The 18,736-nt window shown below is 38.9% G+C and overlaps 2 protein-coding genes across 4 annotated transcripts; both read left to right on the top strand.

Annotated features, from left to right (window-relative positions):
* The first annotated feature begins 8,539 nt into the window (after positions 1-8,539).
* serpinb1 (serpin peptidase inhibitor, clade B (ovalbumin), member 1) lies at positions 8,540-13,331 on the top strand. 3 transcript variants are annotated; one of them, XM_079658556.1, is made up of 7 exons: positions 8,540-8,663; positions 9,692-9,880; positions 11,234-11,371; positions 11,463-11,580; positions 11,657-11,799; positions 11,903-12,070; positions 12,867-13,331. In XM_079658556.1, the coding sequence occupies exons 2-7, from the start codon at positions 9,713-9,715 to the stop codon at positions 13,272-13,274; spliced, it is 1,143 nt and encodes a 380-aa protein (XP_079514682.1). In that variant the 5' UTR covers positions 8,540-8,663; positions 9,692-9,712; the 3' UTR covers positions 13,275-13,331. The 3 variants fall into 3 exon arrangements, with proteins under 3 accessions (XP_079514682.1, XP_079514681.1, XP_079514680.1); XM_079658555.1 differs by lacking the exon at positions 8,540-8,663 and adding an exon at positions 8,716-8,860; XM_079658554.1 differs by lacking the exon at positions 8,540-8,663 and adding an exon at positions 8,752-8,935.
* An 891-nt stretch (positions 13,332-14,222) lies between these two features.
* LOC307035674 (GDP-L-fucose synthase-like) lies at positions 14,223-18,676 on the top strand. The gene is made up of 10 exons (XM_079675299.1): positions 14,223-14,323; positions 15,494-15,651; positions 15,743-15,857; positions 16,024-16,152; positions 16,244-16,317; positions 16,400-16,533; positions 16,806-16,937; positions 17,020-17,099; positions 17,983-18,082; positions 18,196-18,676. Exons 2-10 carry the CDS (start codon positions 15,494-15,496, stop codon positions 18,249-18,251), a joined length of 978 nt encoding a protein of 325 aa, XP_079531425.1. The 5' UTR covers positions 14,223-14,323; the 3' UTR covers positions 18,252-18,676.
* Positions 18,677-18,736: the final 60 nt, after the last annotated feature.

Raw genomic sequence — 18,736 nt, 5'->3', positions numbered from 1 at the left:
TATATTTGGCACACTATTTAATTATCCTAAACAGCTCGATAACCCAGAGATAAGATAAAGAGTGCCAGACATGTTGTTCAGACTTGAAACGCAACATACTATATGATGTTGGGAAGAGCGAGGAAGTCTGTATCTGTAAATAAAACATTAAAAAGGTAGTAAATGACAGCACAGTTAAACAAATATCTGCTGGCTGACCTGGCTACCACCTGCTTCAAAACACAGCAACAAAACATCTGTTATTCATTTATCAATGACATACCTAAAGACCATGAACTTAAACATGAGGCTATACGAGGAAAATCTCCCGTTGATAAAGATAAGTGACTTATCTAAAATATTTGTGTGTAAACAAGAAGAATATAGAAAACGTGTCTTTTTTTTTAATTGAATTTGTTATTTTCTACATGGGCATCTTAAAAGCATTACAATTGTAACATACCTGTTACGCACAATGACCAGATTCCCTGTCAACAAAAGGCTTTCAGAAATCATAAGAGGAAGGCATCTAAAACCTATAGTACCACTCTCACAACATCAAACAAACCTTGTGATCACACAATGAATTCCTGTAATGTGTGCTTTACAATGATGACTTCAAAAGAAGTTCCATGGAGTCTGTTCTGGTCTTCTGTATTGTGGCGTGGTATGGGAGCCTTGCCGCTTGTTAAACTGGTCTCAAAGTAGTTGGGGGTGAGTCAGCTGCAGCTCTCTGACCTCTACCAGTAGAAACAAGGAAGGCTCAATCCATATTAGACTGTACTCAACGTGCGTCACACAGTCAGGTACATTTTAAGAGCGGCATTTACTGTGAGGTATTTTCAGCTTCATATGCTGTGTAACCGTCTGGTGTGGTGGCAGCGGAGTTTTAAAGATGTATCAAATCACGATTTAATGTATTTCTTCCAAGTTGATTCAGACTTTTGGTGACGGGTGGCACCCTGTTGACTTGACACAGATTTCCAGTAGCTGCACTTAATTTGGCCTGGAATCATAATCAGGAAGGCAGATTCCTTAAAGATTCCTGACAATGTCAGAGCTGTATGGGCGCAAAGATAGGCCAACAAGCTGACCACCACAGTCGGCTGCAGAGACTTCTTTCCTTGTTCGACATTACTGAGGGCACCATTGGAAGCCTTGACCTGAAGCACATTCATGGCGGACGGGGATGGTCAGTACAACACACAGACATGATATCATTTCTAGAAACTGGAGCACATCTATGTTTCTGCTGCCTGGTAACAGTCAAGCGACGATGGAGTGGTAAATTAATAGACTGTTAAGCCAGGATCATACATTTGTGATCAAAGAAGACAGTTGCTGTGGACATAGTTCCATGGATTACCATATAATCTGCAAGAGAAGTGCAAAAAAATAAACACAGGTAGATTATTAATTAATATTGAGGACAAAAAACAAAACATGTGTCAATGCTTTTCTGTCAGGTGATTCCTCAAAGGTATTCCTGAGCATTCATACAACATTAACAAGCAGCAGAGATCTCTCCAGACTAACATATGCCAATAAATGGATGTCAGTTTGATCCCTCGCTCCTGAACTCTACATGTCAAAGTGTCCTTCTCCAAAATCTGAACCCCAAGTGGCACCAGTGTATGAATTTCAATGAATGTTTTGAGTGGTTGCTAATCCTAGAAAAATACTATATAAATCCATACCTTTAAAATTGTCTCTGAATCTGTTAGTCCAATTGACCTGCTTTCATGCTCCAAAAGCCTGTGCATGTACCCATCATAAAAATGTTATACTTTTCTCACACTCAGGGTCAAGACTTTACATGGAGTGTACAGTAATGTTTTTATTTTTTATAGTCAAAGTGGCTTATATTGTATGTAAACACATTATAGCACTGACATGGCACAAGTCGGCGTCTAGACCGGTGTATATTCTGTATCGGCGACGTCACATTTAATTCCACAAATGAAAGAGTGTAATTACAAACAAGTTCTTTGACAGATGTTTTAGTGCTTGGGCAAAGAGCCTGAGAAATCTGAGCAAACGCAGAAGGAGCTGGCACACAGTTTTTAACTTCTGTTGGGTTAAACTGGGCAGCTGAATCGCTCGAGATTCTGTATCAAGTGCATGACACCTTATTTAATTGCAGCTAAGGGAAGCATTCATTCCTGGGTCATGCATTAGGCAGAGTCCAGCATTGTGAATATTCAGCTATGGTAGTATCTAGTGATATGTCATGAACTATTCACCATGGCCCCGCAGATATAAACTCACTAAGAGTTCATTGCATGAACATTTCACCTTATTGGTGGAGTCTCAAAATTAAAGTCAGATTCTTTTGTTTTAATCAGCTGACACCATTTTTTTTTAGCCAAGTGATAAACCGTCAGAGGATTAACATTTGACTAATCTTTTTCAAAGCTCTTCTGCCTCATTTAGGTAACAGTTTTTGGTTTCCCTGCACTATTTACTGTATTGTTTTTTGTTCTCCTAAAAAACAAGCTTTTAAACTGTAAACTTCCTGTCATGCATTGAAAAGCAGACAGACAAAGTTAGAGCCAAGTCAGTGAAGAAGCTAAATAAGTTAGCTCAAGAACAAGAAGTTAGCTAAAGACAAACACATTTTGTATTCATAATGTCTATAAACAGGTATCTGCAATCTTCAGATTCAGAATATGTACTGTACGTTACCTCAGCTGTGTTTTTGTTCTGAACAAACGTCTCAGAAAAATATTTGTCTCTAGACGCTAAATGCTACTCGATGTTCATCAGCTTGTTGCTAACTCTACAACTTTTTAGGAGTAAATCATATCTGCTGTACAGTGCTGACCAGGAAGTGTGCTGCATGTTTTTGAGCAACTAGAGTGAACCCGAACAGTAAAGTTGTAGGCTGGACAGCAAAAATAATGTGCTGAAAATGAAACCCACCAATATCACCTTGTTCATTTTATTTTCTCATTTCACTTTCAGAGAGAAAATAAATCTGCACCTGTCCGGAAGAATATTAATACTCCTTTTATTTAACTTAAAAAGTCAAAGTACGGCCAGGGTGGAAGTCAAACTTCCACCCTTGTCCAAGAATTAAGACTTCCAAGGATTGCTCAGGGTAAGGATCAAGTTATATTTAATGTCCCGTAAATTCATGTTTAGCTCTGGTTAGCTATCAGACCTTGACTTCAAACAGCTATCCAACATTGTTGTGGCACAAAAAACTCATCCCATTGCATCTGTTTACTCTCGCTTTTTTTCCACAACACCACAATATGCAGGCGTTTGTTTATACAGCTTAGGCCTTCTGTGTCATCGCAGCTGCAGCTCAGCAGGCTGGCATTAGGGGATACAGGCCTTTATTTGTTTTGTAACTTGTCCGGCTGGAAGGAACCATTGCAGCCATGGTTCCCCGCTGTGTACGACCGTTTTAACACTGTTCTGGGTATTAAGGAGTCCTTCATGAGCATGATGAAGGACAAATGTAAAGTAAGATAAACAATGTGAAATACACACCTCCCTCATGCCCCACTTGTTGGTGGCAAGCTACTACCGTTTCATCTCCAGCTCGTAAATAAGTCTGAATAGCAGTGATGAGGTTTATGGAGGTCATGTAGGAGGAGAGAAGTGTGCCACCAGTCAATACTAGGTCAGCTAAGTTCAAGTTCCAACTTTATTGTGGTGTTCATTCACGGACCCCAAGTAGGAGTTAAGTATCTTGCCCAAGGACACATTGACATGTTGATGCAGGGGCTGGGGATCGGATCACAACATTTTGAATGGTGAACGACCACTCTACCTCCTGAGCCGCAGCCATTTAATTAAAAACAGTTAAGTCATGGGCAGTTGTAGCTTGTAAATCAGTCTTATAATGTCTATCTCTCGAGGGGCATCGGATAAAATGACTCAAAATACGTCTCTTGATTAATAATATATAGGCAGTCAGTAATAACCATAACCCTGCAATTATTTAACATTTGATTAGGGTAGTTTGAATGGTACGGGAGTTTACAAAAATCCAATTAAACAGACCTTTAAATGCATAATTGAAAGTACTGGATATGATGTTTATGTGGGGTTACCCATTAAAAGGGACTTGAAAACTAACTACTTTGGCCACGTTTACACGGAGACAAAACGGGTTGTATCCGCTACAGTTCTCTATCGTTTGGACGGTTCGTCTACACGAGGCCGACACGGAAACGCGGATAACGATAACGGCTCCCAAGGTGGGTAGATCTGCGGACGAAATGCTCTGGGGGTCCAAACGGCTCCGTGTGTAAACCCTATACCAGGGGTATTCAACTAAAATTCAACGAGGTCCAGTTAGAGAAAACCTCCCCATGTAAAGGTCAGGAACATCAAAGTGCCTAACTTGCTTTATGAATTAATGTGATATATATTGAAGTAGCCTGTAGCTTTATCAACGTCTGCATGTAATCAACAGCTGACTGCCAATCAAATGAAAAAAGTACAATTCAAAAACAACAATATTTATTGTCAATTTAAATTGAACTATACAGATATACAGTAAATACTGTGGATATGTGTAATGTTCCTCTCTGGCTGCATTTAAAAATAAAAGAGAAAATAAATTAAATAGCTTTTGAAAATGTGTGCATCTCAAAAGTGTTTAATTTTAGATAAATAAAATAAAGTGTAGCAGCAGCTTGAGTTTCCCTTTTTCTTTGTTAACCGTTTCACATCATGACTTAACAGTTTCAGACGATTATAGAACAATATCAGTCTTTACACATCATAACAATTGAACAGTTTTAAAGTTTCTCTTTCTTTCCCTCTTATATGGCAGTCCCTCACTCACTTTTTTTTAATTCAGTGCAAGAATTGAGCTCGAGCTTGTCCTGCCAGGAGTTTAGATCTGGGCTGAAATGGTGTCAGGGCCATTCTCATGCACATGCAGGTTAGCCTCGGTTAGCCTCGGTTAGCCTGTGCTGGAACGATATTTCGTTTTAGTTTTGATCCTGGTCGACTGATCATATTGGGCTCTGAGACTGCTTATTTTTTGCGACCTCAGTTCTGACTTGAGAGGGAATGTTTGGTCAAACACTTTGTGTTTTGTCTCATAGTGGCGTTTTGGCACTTTTAATGAGCACCACGGTCTCTGAACAAATGAGACACACTGGTTCTGGTAATTATTTGTCTCTCCCTGTCTGCCGCTAACACGCCTGTTCACTCTCCTCTCCGCTTCTCTCCCTGTATCGCTAATTATTCTCTTCACTCACTTTCCTCTCTGCTTCTCTAGTGCCGCACTCTCATCTCTTCTTCTGTGTTTCTCTCCCTGTATTGCTCACTCATCTCTTTCGCCCCCTGTCGGCGGCGGTTAAAATAGAATCTCCCCGTCAAAATCGAAATCCCCTATTAATGTATTGATTATACGTCCGGGTCCGTATAGGTCGGCATCTGGGTCCGGATCCGGACCGCGGTCCGCCTGTTGCCGACCCCTGCCCTATAGACAAGTTTACGCGCCAAACCACGGGTAGCGCCATAACCCTACACAAATGCACTTCATTTCCGCCGGAAGTCTTTTGCACAGCGTCTGTCGGTGTAAACCGGTGTAAACAGTCAGACGGGCACTGGTGTAAACACAGCGATTTCGATGCTAACAGTGATGCTAGCTTGGGAACACGATTCTACTTCTTTGACTGGAGATGGCGTTACTCTCCCCCACCCGAATTCAGTGCAAAACTGGGAGGATAACATGACGACGTGGCCCAGCATAACATACAGCAAAATTTGCTCCTACTTCGTTCAATCCATGGCAATAGATGGAAAAGCAATGGACAGTCTGAAGGCATATCATAAGGCTGCGCACATTCTACTTTGCCCACATGCTCCCGAAAATTGTTGACGATTTTGTTGAGGGAAGGTTACAGTTCTGCAGTAAATATCTCAGCATTTTAAAACCAAAATAAACTGCCTTATTTAGGTCATGCCCACAGGAGCCAACAGTTGTCTGTTGTTTACATAATGCACAATTTACATGATCTCTTTATGCTGTGCAATATATCATATGTGCCTGTACTGTTTGAGTGAAAATAAAGTTTGATGTAATTTCATTTCATTATTGCACTGTTATTGCATTATTGCATTTCATATGTTCCTTAGAGTGCTACAATTTCTTTTAACACAGTTCATCATTCATATTAAGCTCATACTGTACATAAATAACACTGAATTAATTAATTGTTGAGAGGAAACTAAAGAAATGGCTTCAACAAGAAAGATCACATGTTTAATCCTAACAGGTATTACAAATTAAAATATAAAAGCAGCCCACACAATTACATCACTATGAAAATATTCATATATAATATTAGTTATATTTAGTTATTAGTTGTTATTGTTATTAGTTATGTACTTAAAGCTTGCATGTGAGTTTACCTCAATTCCCCGCTAGCTCAGAGGGCATATGTGCACTTATCTGCAACCACAATGTATTAGTATGCTTCTTCTTTTTTACTGGAAACGGATTGATCAATAATGAGTGGAATATATATATTGAGCCACCAAAGGGTTTCTCTTTAATTATCACTTAAACATCTTAACGCAATTTCCAGAAAACAGATAGACCCATTTTTCTAAAATACTGTAGTGAAAGTCAGGTAGGTAGGACAAATGTATGAAATAAAATCTACAGCACGTCTCTCTGGCTCCCTCTAGTGAAAGACACATGTTATGTCCTCTCCTTATCCTGCAGCCACTAAGCTACCCTTGGCATACTGTAAGTATACATTGCTAACATAAACACTTTGCCTTTTGTATATAATTTCAATAAACAATAAATTAACTTATGCATTGTTTTAACTAATTATAAACGCAATGTTTCTTTGAGAATATCTCTTTTCATATTTGTGTTTAATGTTTTTCTTTTCATGTTTCATTTTTTCAGAAAGAACCAAGCCAAGCAAAGTTGGTTTAATTATATCTTTCTCTTTTTTTAGATCGTGCAGTAGGGCATGGCTGGTTATCGCCGCTCAACACCTTTGAGAAGCGGCAAGTATCGAGTGCTGGTATCAAATCCTTGGTCAGATTCTTGTGAAGTCTCCCTACTATTTGCCTAGATATTTCCTGATCTAAATTAGGAAGCGTTCTTAATTTAGGAGGGTAATTTAATGGGGCAAAATATCTTATTTAACACAATGAATCGAGCAGAGGGGAATGGTTTGTTTAAGGGGTATAAGATATTATATTGGTATATACTTTATGTAAAAATAACTCATATGTAAGGAAGAAAGAGTGGAGGATCACTTCTATAGTGGGACAGGTTATATGATGGTTGTTATACAACAGAGAGGTCTGGGGTCCAAGGGTTGCCATGAATCAGAAATGTTTATCATGTTTCAATGGTTGCCAAGGCTGTACTGTAAAGCCTCCGTTACGGGTGGAGATAAGATATAATCTCTACTCCGTAAATCACACAGGCACACCTTTCTACACATGAAATGTTTCAAAAGAATAACCTCTGCTCCTTCTTGGCTAAGCACAGTTACATCTATTCTTCAAGCCCATAAACGCAAAATAAAAGTGTATTTCAATTTCTACCCTGGGCGAAAAAGAAACACCTGCTCAATATCCTGTTTTGAATGCTTCAAATAGGGTACATTTGTTTAATCCTGAAGGTTTTCCATTAAAAATCAACGTCTCCAGATTCACTATCACTATCATCGAGATGACACTGAGAACTTTTAAAGTGATATTACTCAATTTACACAATTTTAACTAATTATTTCTACTTCAAAATGGCCAACTCACTTCCAACAGGGGCCAAATAGGACACCAAGACCATGTTCTAATATTCATAATATTCCTGGTAATAAGGGGGGTTTAATAACATAACATGCGTTTATATTGCACAATAGGGGAGGATTTGGCTCAGTGCGTTAGTGCGCTGATCTTCGTATCAGGGGGGGACTGGTTTAAATACCGCTGCAGTCAGCATGTCGTTGTGTCCCTTGGCAAGACACTTCACCCCATATTGCTCCTGTGGGGATTGCCCACGGTATTGAATGTATTTTTGGATAAAAGTGTTATCACGCATCTTAGTTTCTCATATTAAAATATAAATGTAAAGTTTTTTGGGCATTTCCACAAGACAGGTTGGAAAAGTATTTAATTGAAAGCTAAGACTGTCAGGAAAAGTATGATTTAGAAAGAAATATAACTAAATCATGAAATGAAAATATATAGATTTCATGATTATGAATTACTTTGGTTTGTGGGACAATGTGTGTGACGGGTGGAGTCCTGCTGAGTTATTTTGGACTTGTATCTTATATGCATTTAAATTGCGAGTTGATACACGCAAGCATATTACACATCCTAGATCCTTTTTTTGTTTGCATCAAGACAGGGTGGGGTGGCTTGGCATTAACATTTGGATTTGTAGTGAAATCTAATATTTGCAGGAAAAAATATAATTGAAGCATTAATTGAAAAAAGATAAAGGTAAAATGTCTTAATTATTAAATATAAATAAAAAACGCTCAGTTTGATTTGTGGCCGACAGTGGGTGGGGCTTCCTCAGGGATTTCGGGCTAATGTTTTTACGCCCCTGCTTCCATCCCTTATCAGTCATCAGGTATCAAAACATTTCAACTACATAATTTTCATTAATTCAAATAGTAGCATGCTTGCAGTTAAATGTGTTCAAACTTCGAACTTGTTCAAACTTGAACCGGCAGGTAATGTATTTCTCTCTCCGGAATAATGGCATGTATTTATTACCACTCAGTGACTTATCGGCCGCCCAGTCACGCGTCCCACCCACAGACTGCAGTGAATGTGTTTCGTATAAATGAGCAGCTCTCTTCCTCTGGGCTTTACCGTTGTCCCTGGACATTGTGGATTCTCTGTTTTCAGGGGATTTTTTCGAATTTGTGTGAGTCTTTACCTTTCGCTTTCACTTCTTCACACGTTGAGTTCGTGCCAGCAGTCGTTGCGCAAGCACAATAAGGTAATATAAAGATGGGGCTAATAGACCTGAAACAGCGTCATGTTTATGGTGCTTTTCAAACTAGCTAGTTTGCTATGTAAAGATGTTCGTGTGCGGTCGTTTCCGGGTACGTAAGCGCAGCTTTACACGCCCTAGTGGAGACTGCGTGACTGGAACATGTGGGCAAATAAAATACAATATATTATATCAACTTTGGCTATAAATGCTTCCATAAATGTTACTTGGCAGCTTAAAGGTTACCAAAATGTAATACATTATTCGTTGTTTAATATATTCTGGCATCATCACTCGCTAAAATGCTGAATTTCCTGTGGTTGAACTATGGCGGTGAATGTATAATAAAAATCTCTTGAATAAGCATCTCGATGACCACAATGCCAATACACTGCATGTGCAAATAGATAATGAAAAAGTATGCAAGGTCCAACAAAATGAAGGTAAATAAAGAACAAGTAAAAGGTAAAAGCTTTATGTGTTAACTTTATTCTTTAATACTTCCAAGTTACTTACGTGGTCATAAAGGGTAAAACAAATAACATGTAATAGCATTTTAATTGTATTTGACAGTTGAAAATAGAAATAAACACAACACTTGGCAAAGTGAGATACATTCAAATCCCAAAATAATTGGGATTTGCTCCTCCATCTTTAACGCTGTGTGTTTGGTTTGTTTCAAATAAACAAAATCAAATGAAATTAAATATAGGTGTAATGTATTTTAAAATAAAGAATTATATATTGATTTTCTCATTACAGGAAACCCGTACATCTTCCGTCATGGCCAGCATCAGCAGCTCAAACACAGATTTCGCCTTGGAACTGTTCCGCACTCTGAGCGAAGCAAATCCAGCCGGGAACATCTTTGTCTCCCCGTTTAGCATCAGCTCGGCCCTGGCTATGGTTCACCTGGGGGCTGAAGGAGATACCGCTGCTCAGATGGCAAAGGTCAGCACACTGGCTCTAGTACATGCTTCCTCTCTTCCACTTGTTGCCCAGCTGAAATAATTTATCTGCATTTTGAAACATTCATGCTGGTCTGTTTCAATAAAACATTTTGTGAGTTCAGAAGTTCAGGTGTGTATGTAGGCATAAATTAAAGGTGTGTCTACAGATACGCCACATCTAATGGCACCTGTACTTTGACCTCAGTATGCACCTGTGAAACAAAGAAGTGTACTGTTTGCTTAAAAGCAGATGGTTGTGAAAGCTTGAAGTAGTACATTGAGTTGTTTCAATTCACGAAACCGGTTTGCTTTTAAAGTTAGTAAATCCTACGAGCTTAGTTCTTCTTTTGATTAATGATTTATTTGTTGGAAATGTGTTAGCTTTAGCCTAAATGAATATTTTCATGTTCAGCAGGTTAATGATGAATAAAAACAAGCAACACAAAAGCATACCAAATATAGAAATACATTATAAATCCAAAGGTATAAAGAGGTATGAATATTTCACCCATGTGTGGTTGTTTGTTTCCAAATGATTGAGCATTAATCTGCTGCTATATCAGCTTCTTCTTCTCTGGGAAGGCTTTCCTCCTGACTTTAAAGGCTGCATTCAAGAGCATTAGAGCATTAGTCAAATTGGATACTAAGTCAAGTTATACAAATGAATCCCATTACAGGAGAGAATTAACCATCCGGACAATATGCTCCTTCCTCGAAAAAGATTTAACATGGGTTAAAAATACGATTTTTTTCTGTTGCCGAAACCCTTATCCATGCCTTCATCTCATCACAAATCGATTACTGCAACAGCATCCAAACTCCTCAGTAAACTTAGATAAATGTGGAACCAGTTCACCCTGAGGTTGTTGGATTACATTCGTGACTCTTAGCAGGGAAGCAGAAACAGGAAATAGCCTTCCTAAAACTGTTGAAACAAAGTTGGAAGAACGCTGTTGTCTATCTAAATTATAATTGTATACACTTGCATTCCCTTATTTGGACCTTAGCCTTAAAAAAAAAACCTTAACAACAAGTACACAAAAGAATGGAGGCCTGCATGTCTGCATACCTTAATTATAGAATGATATTGTTTGATTTGTAGAACAGGCACATAGCTTTAACAACAACAGTCACAACAAAATATTATAAAGTCATAAAGAAAATGTCTTCCATAAGGCAGGCAAGCTAATATGCTTCATAGCAGCCATGTATAGCACCACGTAGGACTAAACATCTGGTCTTAAAAGCTGTTACAGTTGCATAGCTCAAGAAAAGTGAACCATTCTTACTTTTCACAATCTTTAACACGTTTTTTATCCCAGAATAAAGTCTGTTGTTCCATCCTCACACACAGGCCCTCTCATTCAGCTCTGGTAAAGACGTCCACGCAGATTTCCAGTCTCTAAACGCTGACATCAACTCGCCATCTGCATCATACATCCTGAAAGTAGCTAACCGCCTGTACGGAGAAAATACTGCCAACTTCCTCCCGGTAAGCTTTCAGTTTTCACTCATCACAGAATGTCTAATTACTTCAACTAAATCAAAAACTCTAAATGACACAACATATCTGCTCTTTTCAGAAATTCCTTGCAGCTACACAAAAGTACTACAAGGCAGATATGAAAGCTGTAGATTTTATCGGAGCTGCAGAGGCGTGCAGAGCGGAGATCAACGGCTGGGTCGAGCAGCAGACAGAGAGTGAGCAATCTTAATTGAACACAAAAATTATATCTCTCTCTTGTAAAGCAATCATTTGATAGTGTCCTCTTTTCAGACAAGATTAAAGATCTTCTGAAGTCAGGAACAGTCACGCCTATGACAAGGTTGGCCCTGGTTAATGCCATCTACTTCAAGGGAAACTGGATGAACCGCTTTGATAAGGCAAACACCAAAGAGATGCCCTTTAAACTCAACCAGGTGAGGCTTGCAGATGTAGAGACATGTATATTTGAGCTTCAAACTAAATTCAGACTTTCTAAGGTGATCCGACCGCATTTCTTTTCTTTTTTGTGCACTACAGAATGAATCTAAGCCGGTCCAGATGATGTACCAGATGAAGAAGCTGCCCTACAACTTCATCGATGAGCACGGCCTGCAGATCCTGGAGCTGCCATATGTGGATGAGGAGCTCAGCATGTTCATCCTGCTGCCTGAGGAGGCCGCTGACGGCTCTGACCCTCTGCTGAAGGTGATGAACCTAGAAGCAACTACCTGGCATAACCAGGGTTGCAAGGGGTGTATTAGAAGGTGTTCATAAATAATGAACAATTTGCAGTCTTGCAAAAGTAAATAATCTATACCACTAATGATATGCGGGGGAATGACTCTGAAAGTACCCATTCTTTGCGTCTTGCAATAACGATCTTGAGATCTTGAAATATTTGTATTGTCTTTATATAACGGGTAAGCATGCCTGCTTCTGAGACGGCATCGCAGGTTAATGGTACATTCAAAAGCTCCTTGGTTGGTCTTTTGTCCAGGGTTTGGAAGAGTTAGTGAGCTTTGCGTCATAATGTGGACAAAGCATAGATGTTACAATGAAGATTTGTTGTATTTCTTTCTCGGATATGACTGAAATATGATCAGGAATTCTTACATCACACGAAAGCATGCACAAATGACTAAAGACGGTTTTTAGGGCCATTTCTGTAACGTCCTACTGAACATACATAGTCTATCTACAAGTGGGATGCTATGTCTAGGCATATAATAGGTGTTTTTAATCTCTTTTAATTTAAACTAGTAATGCATTGTAGACATGTTATAAGAGGCGGGCTGCACTATGGGTCAAATGTGTATGTAGTGTAACTGTGTCACTTATATGCAAAACTATCCAAACTCAAAAGGTTTGAAAGGTACAGTTCATTAACAACTCAAGGGAACTGAACTTGTGAAAAAGAGTTGTTCTGCACATCACTAAAATAAATAAAAGCATTTGTTTTAGCTAAACAAAGACTTAATTATCGGTGTGTGTTTTATTCCAGCTGGAGAAGGAGCTCACACAGGAGAAGCTGGACGATTGGACCAAGAGGGAAAACATGGACGTCCACTCTGAAGTCCTCGTCCACCTGCCAAGGTTCAAGCTTGAGGAAGACTACGAGCTGAACGAGCCTCTTTCCAAACTGGGCATGACGGACGTGTTCTGCTCTGCAAAGGCTGATTTGTCTGGCATGAACGGTGAAGGAGGTCTCTTCCTGTCCACGGTGGCCCACAAAGCCTTCGTGGAGGTGAACGAAGAGGGGACGGAGGCGGCTGCAGCCACAGCGGGAATGGCATCATTCTGTATGTTGAGGGAGGAACACTTCACAGCAGACCACCCCTTCCTCTTTTTCATCAGGCACAATAAGACCAAGTCCATCCTCTTCCTCGGCAGGCTCTCGTCTCCTCAGTAGACAAACACAGCCGATGATAAATGTTTAACCAACTAAAATAAAAAATCTTTGAAAGTTTCTTTTTCTGTGAAGTTTTTCCAAATGAAGAACTGACTTTTTGGATCTGGTTTTGTACTGAAATTAGATATGTAGCTATCTGGTTATTGTGCACGTCTGTATATTTCAAGATTTGTATTATTTTTGGCCAAAAGAATGAAAACATAATTGTTCTGGATTGGTTAAAAAGGATGAAGCATAATAAACATCAATGATTAGAAGTCCAGTACATTATACTGGTTTCATTATAAATCTACAAGACAGCACATCTTTTACAAAAATGTAATAAATGCTATTGCATAACTAGCTAAAAAAAATGAATGTTTTGAAAAATGAAAATCAAACACCAAACTGAAGCTGAAACTGTCCACTCAGGGGCTGTGATAACTAATAATCAGTCTCTGCTTATAATGTGTTTCTAAGACTCATTTTGACACAAAATGTGAAGCAATTATTGCTTCATCAACCTGGTCGGAAGCTCATCTAAAATATTTACTTTGACCAAATTTAAAACAAAATCATAAATTATTCAGAAACCATTTCTAGTAATTTAAATGATCAGTGTTCTACTTTAGAATACATAGAATACAGTAGATTTGCTCTTGCATATGAGGTAGAATGGGCAGTTAAATTATTAAAAGACATGACAAAGATCAAATTAACGTGCAGTTGTTTTTGGAATGTTCTGTAATTCACTTTTATTTTGACATGTAAAAAAAGCGTATTTTTATATGTCAAAATAAAAGTTAATCATATAAACATTCCGTGAGAAACACAATAAATTAATGAAAGGTAATAACGTGTTGAATGTTTCTTGTTTTTGTCACATTTGCAATAATTCAAAGTGAGGGAGAGATTTACATTGAATTTATTTGTGGCAGGAAAACGACCCAGCTCCTCAATGAAACTTTATTTTGAAGTTCTGACCGGAAGCCGAGTTCTCCATCTGCCACTCTTTACCATCCATGCTCTTTACACTGGCTCCTATAGTCCGTGTAGTTTACAGCTAACAGGTAACACAACTACTACTTTACATGTCTGTTTGGATCTGACTTGGTGTGCTTCACTGCATTAGGAGAACGAAGATGAATACCTTTTACTTGTGATAGAGTTGCCACATTCAGGTTTAGTTTTGCTACATTTTCACAACACAGGATTAAATATGACAGCGGTTACATGCTAGCATAGCTAACTTCAACTCTGGCTAATAACGTTAGCTTGTCTGTCTTTGCACAGCATAGTTCTGTTCAGACTGGGTTAACTGTTATGAGAAGCAGGTAACAACAAATCAAGCTTGTCTTGGGATGCACTAAAATAGATCCAAGCGAATAACTAATATAGCCACAGAAAGTTAGATATTCATTCATTTAGTTATCAGAATCAGAAACGGGTTTATTGCCAGGTAGGTTCACATACGAGGAATTTGTTAGACATTGTATTTATCTTGCATTAGTTTGCTGACCAAGACTCTTAACTTGTTAAATGCTCTTTCAGGGTTCCTACGTTCATTAAAAACCTGGAAGAATCATGGAAATTCAAAAAGCTAATTCCAGGCCCTGGAAAAGTTACGGAAAACAATATCTTTCCCAAAGTTTTGGAAAAGTCATGGAAATGTAACTAAAGTTGCATCAAATATAATTTATATTTTATCTAATCGCTGAAATAATAATACTGTAATGATAATAAATACTGTATCGTATAGTAATGAAACGTAAAATGGCATTTAACTGTCGAGGTATTTTGCTGGTGAGAGATTTGAGTTGCGTGTAGAAGCTAGTAAGTCTACCGTTTGATTTGTTTTAGATTGGCACAACATGCTTCAGACCTTATTTTCCTGTTCCATGTTAAAATAAACAATTTTCAGTGGTACCGCTGAGAGTAATTTCTTTGGTCATGGAAAATTAGGTAAATCATGGAGAAGTCAGGGTTCATACACTTTCACAAATGGTTTTCCATGTCTTCGTAAGTAAGAACATGTATTTGGACTTGTAAAACACATATTGACAAACGTCCTGCTGAATGACGTGGCATTCACCTGCAACACGCCCACCTGTACACATGATAGGAAGCTTATTAACTGTTCATGGGTGTACAACCTCACTATCATATGCAGAGACTCATACCTTGTTTGTTTGTATAATACCTTCAGCTCTTTAGGTTTTCATGTGCCTTGCTTTTTCCAGATGAACTGTCAGAGTGATCACTCCGCTCCTCTGAGGGTGTTGGTGACAGGAGGGTCTGGCTTGGTGGGCAGGGCCATACAGCATGTGGTCAGAGAGGAGGGGGGAGCCAAGGAGGGGGAAGAATGGATATTCCTCACCTCCAAGGATGCCAACCTGATGTAAGGCATACTTCCTCTAGCCTGAAACATGTGTCTTGTGACAAAAAAAACAATGTCTGTCCACTTTTCTGATTGACTGATTGATTGATAGGAGTATGGAGGAGACAAGGGCAGTGTTTGAAAAACATCGGCCAACACACGTCATTCACCTGGCTGCTATGGTTGGGGGGCTTTTCAAGAACATGAAATACAACCTGGACTTTTGGGTATGAAGAAGTTGTGCAATCACTGCTAATGAAGTAGCACAGATGGTTGAAACGGTTGTTTGAAATGTGTTGAAAGTAGAATTTGTTGTATTGTAGATTGTTGTTTTCTAACATTTCTTTACAGATGGGTTTTTGATGTCAATGATATATATGTTGTGCCTTTCAGAGAAACAATATCTACATCAATGATAACGTGCTGCAGGCGGCACATGAAGTCGGCGCGGTCAAAGTTGTTTCCTGTCTGTCCACCTGCATCTTTCCTGATAAGACCAGCTACCCTATCGATGAAACCATGGTGATAAGCCCCCATTTGTGTACTGTTAACTAGCATGTATCAGCAAGTATGGACAATGGCGACTTAACTTTAATTTACTTCTCTGCACAAGATCCACAACGGTCCACCTCATGAGTCAAACTTCGGCTATGCTTATGCAAAGAGGATGATTGATGTTCATAACAGGTGGGAACTTGTAGATGTTGTACTATTTAGTAAATTACCACAATCGCGTGAATAAGAGTTTGTTAAACTGTATGTTTTACAGGGCATATTTCCAGCAGTATGGGCGTTGCTTTACAGCTGTCATTCCCACGAATGTGTTTGGTCCCCATGACAACTTCAGCATTGAGGACGGCCATGTGCTGCCAGGCCTCATACACAAAGCTTACATTGCTCAAAGTAAGTTACATTCTCTTACATAGTGTTACGTTTCCCTGTTGATGTAACACAACTATTTCTGACAACACCAAATATTTTGCTGCCCTTTGTCTTATTTAAAGGGGCCCTATTATGCTCATTTCAGATTCGTAATTGTATAACATTTGTTTTGTTTTAGAAAATTGATTGCGTTGTTGCAATATATTTATTATCTGACTATGAAGCTGATACTAAGGGTTTAGTGGGGATACATGGAACTATATAAATCCTTTTCTCAATTGTCCGATGATCAGAGGAGGGGAAGCCCCTGGTGGTCTGGGGCTCCGGCTCTCCAAGAAGACAGTTCATCTACTCTTTAGACCTGGCTCGTCTCTTCCTGTGGGTCCTGAGGGAGTATCCAGAGGTCGATCCAGTCATTCTCTCTGGTGAGTTCTTATTCAAAGCATACAAGTAGTTAAGGCAGAATGAAATCCTGATGAATGCCTTTGTCCTGTGCACTGGTTCCAGTTGGAGAGGAAGAAGAAGTGTCCATCAAAGACGCAGCAGAAGCAGTTGTGCAAGCACTGGACTTTAAAGGAGAAGTTGTGGTATCCTTTTAATTAGTCCAAGTGAACCAATGTTTATATAGTCTGCACGCCAGATCAAAGTCAGCTTTGTCAAAATTACTACATGTGTTATACATCCAGAAATCTCGAGATACCGTTTCCCGCAGTCCCGCAGTGTGAAATATATACATAAAACAAAACAGGCCTAGATAAACGGGGTATACAATTGAAAATGTTAGATGTGCAGCAGTTTCAGTTTTTATCAAGCAAGGTTGTTTGGATTAATCTGTAAACCTTCCTCTTGGTTCAGACTTATGTTGGTGGGGACACTACAGGTACAAATTGCCAATATTAAAGGTGGGGTAGGTCATTTTGTAGAAACCCGCTTGAGTGCGCTTGAAGCAATGAGGGCACAAGATAAGTTTGTGCACAGATGGAAGGCTGACAGGCCGTCCAGTTATTTTAGCCGTGCTTTTTACAGTACTACAGATTACGTTTTTTTATGGATTTTTTGTCAAAGCACTTAAGATATTCATTGCCATCGGGAATTTAAGAGCATTCCATGGAATATAGCAAAGTGTATCTCGAGCCGGTTTCTCAAATGTACCTACCCCACCTTTAAGCATTGTTGCCCATCAAAGTAAACCATACAATTCACAATGCAATCTAACAAAGGTCATCCCATCTCAGTCAATTATCCATCAATGTATGTATTCTTAAACACTTATACTATGAGAAAAATAAAAGCTGCAAACTTCTTCACTGATAAATATATTCTCATTGCAGTCAGTTAAAGGTTCTCTTCAAATTAATTTTAAAATACCGTGATATTAGCTGTTCAACTATCGTGTAATTATAACCATTTACTATTGCTTAAAATATGTCTCATCAGTTCTGTATACTTACCTTAATCTTTGACCTTTAGTTTGATACCAGTAAAGCAGACGGCCAATTCAAAAAGACAGCCAGCAATGCTAAGCTGCACCGATACCTGCCAGAGTTCACCTTCACACCATTCACACAAGGTGGGACTGACCGTTGAGTGGCCGTTTAGATGCCATCGATGCAGAATATTTACATGAAGTACATTTTGATTACATCTGTTCCCCGTTTTCATTCTTCCTGCTCTCACTTACAGCTTTAAAAGAAACCTGTGATTGGTTTGTTGCCAACTATGACTCAGCGCGGAAGTGAAAACACCAACAAGTTTGTGCCCCCTCTGTTGGAAGATGTGGAGGAGAACAAAGGGGTACATGTTACAGAAAGAATCCGTCAGCTTGAGTCTGTTACTCAGAGCTGGAATGAATATCTCACTTTGAAATCAAGTCTGCAACACCATACTGTATGTTGATTTGTTTCACTATGCTGTTAATCATTAAAAAGTTTAATTGACTGCATTAATCTTGATATCCAGGTGCTGGTACAGTTTAATATTATATTATCTGTCTATTATACATTTATTTTTCAACAATTTCGCCACTGAATTGCCTTCATTTTTGAAGGTTTTGCAAGCTTTGATTTACTTTAAATGAAGAGGAATAGGGTTACGGAATGGCCATATAGCTGGTGGCTTGGATGTTTTTTTACGTGTTAGCAGAATAAATATGTTATGCCTATAATATATCTTGTGTGTCTTTCCTCAATCAATCTGTAGGTTGTGAATTCAACTTTGATGCTAC

The sequence above is a fragment of the Notothenia rossii genome, assembly GCF_949606895.1.
Source record: "Notothenia rossii genome assembly, chromosome: 1".
NCBI classification, from domain to species: domain Eukaryota; kingdom Metazoa; phylum Chordata; class Actinopteri; order Perciformes; family Nototheniidae; genus Notothenia; species Notothenia rossii.
The sequence above is the reverse complement of the archived record's forward strand: the minus strand, read 5'-3'. Positions and strand labels throughout refer to the sequence as shown.